The 5,000-nt window shown below is 49.3% G+C and overlaps 1 protein-coding gene across 1 annotated transcript in view; it reads right to left on the bottom strand.

The window, feature by feature from the left end:
* Nucleotides 1-4,619, bottom strand: part of cep41 (centrosomal protein 41) — a 5,090-nt gene extending 471 nt beyond the window's left edge. The window contains exons 1-12 of the mRNA XM_076139995.1: nt 4,329-4,619; nt 4,211-4,247; nt 3,879-3,942; nt 3,737-3,778; nt 3,349-3,410; nt 2,698-2,767; nt 2,386-2,536; nt 1,824-1,993; nt 1,598-1,665; nt 1,357-1,471; nt 1,019-1,237; nt 1-788 (exon numbers count right to left, since the gene is read on the bottom strand). The exon at nt 1-788 is cut by the window's left edge and continues 471 nt beyond it. Of these exons, the coding sequence (XP_075996110.1) occupies nt 673-788; nt 1,019-1,237; nt 1,357-1,471; nt 1,598-1,665; nt 1,824-1,993; nt 2,386-2,536; nt 2,698-2,767; nt 3,349-3,410; nt 3,737-3,778; nt 3,879-3,942; nt 4,211-4,243 (1,110 nt within the window). The 5' untranslated portion in view covers nt 4,244-4,247; nt 4,329-4,619 and the 3' untranslated portion in view covers nt 1-672. The remainder of the gene's footprint in view (nt 789-1,018; nt 1,238-1,356; nt 1,472-1,597; nt 1,666-1,823; nt 1,994-2,385; nt 2,537-2,697; nt 2,768-3,348; nt 3,411-3,736; nt 3,779-3,878; nt 3,943-4,210; nt 4,248-4,328) is intronic.
* Nucleotides 4,620-5,000: the final 381 nt, after the last annotated feature.

Below are 5,000 nucleotides of genomic sequence, written 5' to 3'. Positions count from 1 at the left end.
AGAGGAGGCGACACAGTGCCAGAGGAGAGAGGGGTTAAAGGTCATTCACTGTTATTAAATTAAGAAAAATAGAAAGGTCACAAAATGATAATCAGTCAATTTAACACAGCTGCACACCAAAGAGGAAGAGGAAGGGTGGTGTCAGGATACACACCACACAGGAGAACACAGGGCAGAGGAAACTAACTGGATCTAAGCACTTCATCTAGGACGCTAAGGGAGTCACAGCAGTGTGGAGTCTGAGCTCACGGCAACACAGCGGCTACGCTCAGACTGCAGGGAGGAAGAGGCCCACAGAGGGTTTCTGTGTGTGACCTTAAGACCTTGTGAGGTGTGTTAGAGTGGCATGGCCCTGATACCCTGGGACCACCTGGGGGGGGGGGCACCAGGCTGGGATCAGCACCCCAGCTCACCAACGACCCCCAGGCACGTCCACCTTACATACTGAGAGTCTACAACAGAACCTCAGACGTGTGAAGAAGAGCACACACAGAGGGTGGAGCCTAACAGAGTGATGGTGAACATCTGGCAGACGAGCTCCACGATACTGCAGGTGACTGAACACACCTTCATCACTAAAGGACCCTGGAGAATCCCATACTTTTCATTAAATGTTGGAGAAAAGTAGACAGAGCTAAATGCTGTGTGTGTGTGTGCGTGTGTGTGTTGTGGTCACTTCCAGGGTCGGCTGCTTTGCACCCTGGCGGTTGTAGAGACGGTTCGCTGAGTCCGAGCGCTGGACGCCGTAGACATGGAGCTGCTTGAGGACAAGCGGCTGGACAGGCGGCCTGAGACACACACACAGTTGGGGTTCAGTTCACAGACACACAACTATCAGCTGTTCCCTTCTGTTATGCTTCATGTCCAATCATGACAAAGTACCAAAGTGATGCCGACGCTAACAAATCTGATGAAGTGAGTCTGAATGAACGTGTGTTTGGTTCCCTGGTCTCTCAGGAGGAAGGATGAGATCTAGACCTTCTGATCTGGACTCATTCGGACACCAGTGTGTTCTTACTGCTTGTGTTGCTGCTGATGGTCTCCTCCAGCCGCTCCTGGATGATTGACAGCTCATCTGATGTAAACCTCCACCTCTTCTCTGCCGGCTGCTGCTGCTGCTGCTGCTGCTGCACTTTGTGGTTCTTCTTTCCCTTTGACGCAGGAGCTGGAAGGCAGGATGCAGGGAGGGAGCCTGTCGTCATTCCCCTGGGAAACTTCTGAGCTACTGCCTTCAGACCTGGAACAGCAGAAGAATGAGAACACTGTGATTGACCAATCTATGGATGGATGCCAGGATAGGAAGTCATGGATTAGGCTCAGTTCAAAGGAAGCAGGAAGTATCAGAACAGACCTTACCTCCAGAGAGCACATACAGATTCTCAAACCCTCTCTGACACATGATGGTGGCTGCCTGAGTGGCTAACTTCTCATCTTCATCGTACAGGATGATGATCTTCCCCATTGCATTTCTCTACCAGGAGTGTGTTAAGGTCAGATAGGTCAGAGGAGAGGGAAGTGTTTATGAAGGACCATGATATGGAGGATATGTGACATAAAGAAGAGGCCTAAACAAAGAGCTCCTCAGTGTGAAGGATACATAATCCAGCACCTCCTTGGTGTAGGGGTTCATGGTCCGACACAGAGAGATGGTGGGGTAACTGTGAGCTGAGAGACACACAAAGAGAAACTATACAAATGTCTTTAAGTGCTGATGACCATTCTATCCCGGTGGGGGGGGGGGTGTGTGTGTGTGTGTGTGTGTGTGTGTGTGTGTGTGTGTGTGTGTGTGTGTGTGTGTGTGTGTGTGTGTGTGTGTCACTCACAGCTGATGATGTGACAGTGATCATACAGCTCACGGTCACGGACGTCCAGCAGCAGATAGGGGCAGTCAGGGTAGGGCCGGTCAGCAGGCTCAGGGGTCGGGACCAGAGTCTCCTTCGCCGTGTTCTGCATGTGGCTGCTCAGGTCCAGCTCTCCTACACCACTGATGACACTGTGAAGGGGTCAGAGGTTAGAGGCTGCAAGATCTCCGCATAACACTCTCCTGCTTTGTTTCATAAAATTTGCTGTGTGATTTTCTGGCCACAAAAGCCAAAGCTGTGGCCCTGGGGACACGACTCACTGAGGGAAGTGAACATGTGGAACTGAGTCTGAATAAACTGACTCCAGGCTCCAGGAGGTCACAGATAGAGTTACACAGGGGGAGAGGGGGGGGGGGGGGAGCTGCTCTGCGGTACAAAAGGTGAGGGGCGGGTTTAGGGTTTCAGGATAGGGCTGTTGATGATGTTGGGTCTAACTGAGCGGTGGGTGAATGGATCCTGATGCAGTATTGATCATAGATAGAGAAGTGAAGAGTGCAGGACCGTAGACTTGACTGAGCCTCACCTCTGCAGTGTGGACCGGGGGAAGCAGCTCGGTTCTGCTGCCCGGCTGATCCGCTCCGGGGGATTCACAGACAGAAGGGATTCGTGTGGCGAGCCGTTGCCGTGTTCACACAGACGTTGCAGCTCCGCCTCAGACACCACAGACAGACAGTCTGCACACGAGTGAGAGAGAGACTTAGATAAGTGACTGACAGGGGACTAACATCAATCTGAAGTAATGTTAACCTGGGTCATAACAACAAGAGCCAGCATATGAAGGAATCTGATGAGTAAATGTGGATCAAACATGTCAGCAGAGGAAATAAGGAGCTACCTTCTGGGCGATGTGACTCTTCATTGTGCTCACTCTCCTCCAGGCCTGCTATGGACGCCACCTGCAGCACCTGGAGAGGGAAATGTGCTGGAGTATTCAACTGAACCGCCACAAACATGTGCAGAACAGAACAGACACTACTAGAGTCATACCACTATAACCGAGAACGTGTGTGTGTGTGTGAAACGAGCTCCGGTCCTGCAATCGCAACCTTAGTCCAGGGCTCTGTCGCAAATACTCCATTACCAGTTTGATTTTTTTAGTTGCATTACCAAAACGTTGACATTGTCATGGAAACACACAAGTACCCCCACATGACATCATGAATGATGCCACAGCTGACTGACTCCAACCTCCCTAGCAACCCCCCGTGATGACATCATGAATGAAGCAGCAACCATTGAAATGCCACAGAGCCTGAGTGACAGCGCGTGACTGACGGCTCGGCGCTGGGATGCAAACGACAACAGATCGCCCAAGTCTGGTAAGAATGTGCGCACGTTAGTTAGCTCACTTCACTCAAACATGACATGGGGGAGCCATCTCCACGGCAACCAGAGCCAGAGAGTGAGAGCTTACATTAAAGGTGATGAGGAAAGAAGTAAAGTTAAACTGCTGCTCTGGTCACAGTAAAATGAATCAAAGACTTACCAAATTAACGAATGTGGTCTCTTTCAGCCGTTTGAAGAGTTCATCCTTACGATACTTATGATCTGAAAGAAACAAAGCTCAGTGTGGCCTCACCCTAGGTCCTAATGTAGAGACAGGCCATGGGCCAAGTCATATTCATTAAAATATAACTTTAATGGATTAACTTTGATTGTATCATATCTGTAAACCTGACAGTGACACACACACACACACACACACACACACACACACACACACACACACACACACACACACACACCTGCTCCAGTGTCACAACACTCTACATGCCTGCATGTGTGTCTGTATGTTACTGTACATGTCTGCATGTGTGTGTATGTTACTGTACATGCCTGCATGTGTGTCTGTGTCTGCATCTCCGCATACTTACGGCTCTTAATCTCCCTCTCTATGTACTTGGACAGGCTGCATCCTATGAAAGGAAGCGTGACAGGTTAGCGCTCATAGCACAGGAGAGTTGGCGAGTGTACATGCTGTGTACATACATGTTGTGATGCATGTTGCTGACTCACCTGTGTCGAGCTTGGTCTTAATGTGCTCATACTTTGGGTTTCTCGGTGTAACTTTCTTTAAACACTGGAAGAACAAACAGCAGAGTGCGGTGTAACGTGACGGACTGTAGTTAAAGCTGAAGTTAGCGACAGAATGAAGCTTTAATGATTGAACTGTTCGCTACATTCTGGCCGGTGTAGCGTTGTTGACATGGTAACTTAGCGCTGATAGCAGCTAGCTACAGTAGCTCTCGTTGTTTCGTGTGGCTCAAACACGCTCCTGTTAGCCAACATGTCGTTCACAGCGAGCTGGTGAAACAGTAAAACTAATATAACCATTTCAGTAACATTACCTGCGCAGCGCCGATGCTCCGCTCCCACGACATCTTTCTGTGGAGAAACGGCACCAGTGAACGTCAGCTTCCAAATGTAACAAGCTAGACGCCGATTGGTCCATTCTGTCTAACGGACCAATCAGAGGAGCCTATACTGCGCTGTTTGCAGCTCGTTGCTAAGCAGCGGATACGCCATGTTCCCCTCTGCTGGTCTCAGCGTGTACCTGCAGTCCAAACACTGACGCATGTTATTCACCGAGTCAAAGGGTTTAAGTAACTTTAAACTATAACACTAACAATATAAATCCTCTCCCGGGACACAAAGCTCCCGATAGACTCGACTGATGAACTTTAAAAGGTGTTATTCCCTCAGCACAGAGGCTAATAAGCAAGAGTCAAGAGCCAAGGCCCCCTCTTACACATCACACACACAAACATGCATTTCAGAGGGCACAGTTCCTATGGGACACACACAATTTTGCATTCAATCTTTCCTGAATCCGTAGCCAGAGGGGAAGCCTTCATAAAATGCATTTGTGAAATTACAAACCCATTTCCATCACAATGGTGTGAGGTCATAGTAAGAGGATCTGTAGGCCTCCTGCAGCCTTAAAGGCCCAGATAAACTTTAACATCTGGGAAGATTACATTACACATCAGTTGTTTGGGCCTAACTCCTCTCAGTTGAGTCACTTCCTGTATGTCTGATGTGTGGTGAGTCTGTGCAGCCCAGGTCAGAGGTCAGAGTTTGCAGGACGGCATTGTAAGAACCAGAGACTCCTACCAGGACTCAGACCTGGTTCTTCCA

The sequence above is a fragment of the Genypterus blacodes genome, unplaced genomic scaffold, assembly GCF_046128005.1.
Source record: "Genypterus blacodes isolate CSIRO-AG114 ecotype Tasmania unplaced genomic scaffold, CSIRO-AGI_Gbla_v1 ptg000495l_1, whole genome shotgun sequence".
Classification (NCBI taxonomy): Eukaryota; Metazoa; Chordata; class Actinopteri; order Ophidiiformes; family Ophidiidae; genus Genypterus; species Genypterus blacodes.
This window is presented reverse-complemented; position numbering and strand designations above follow the sequence as displayed.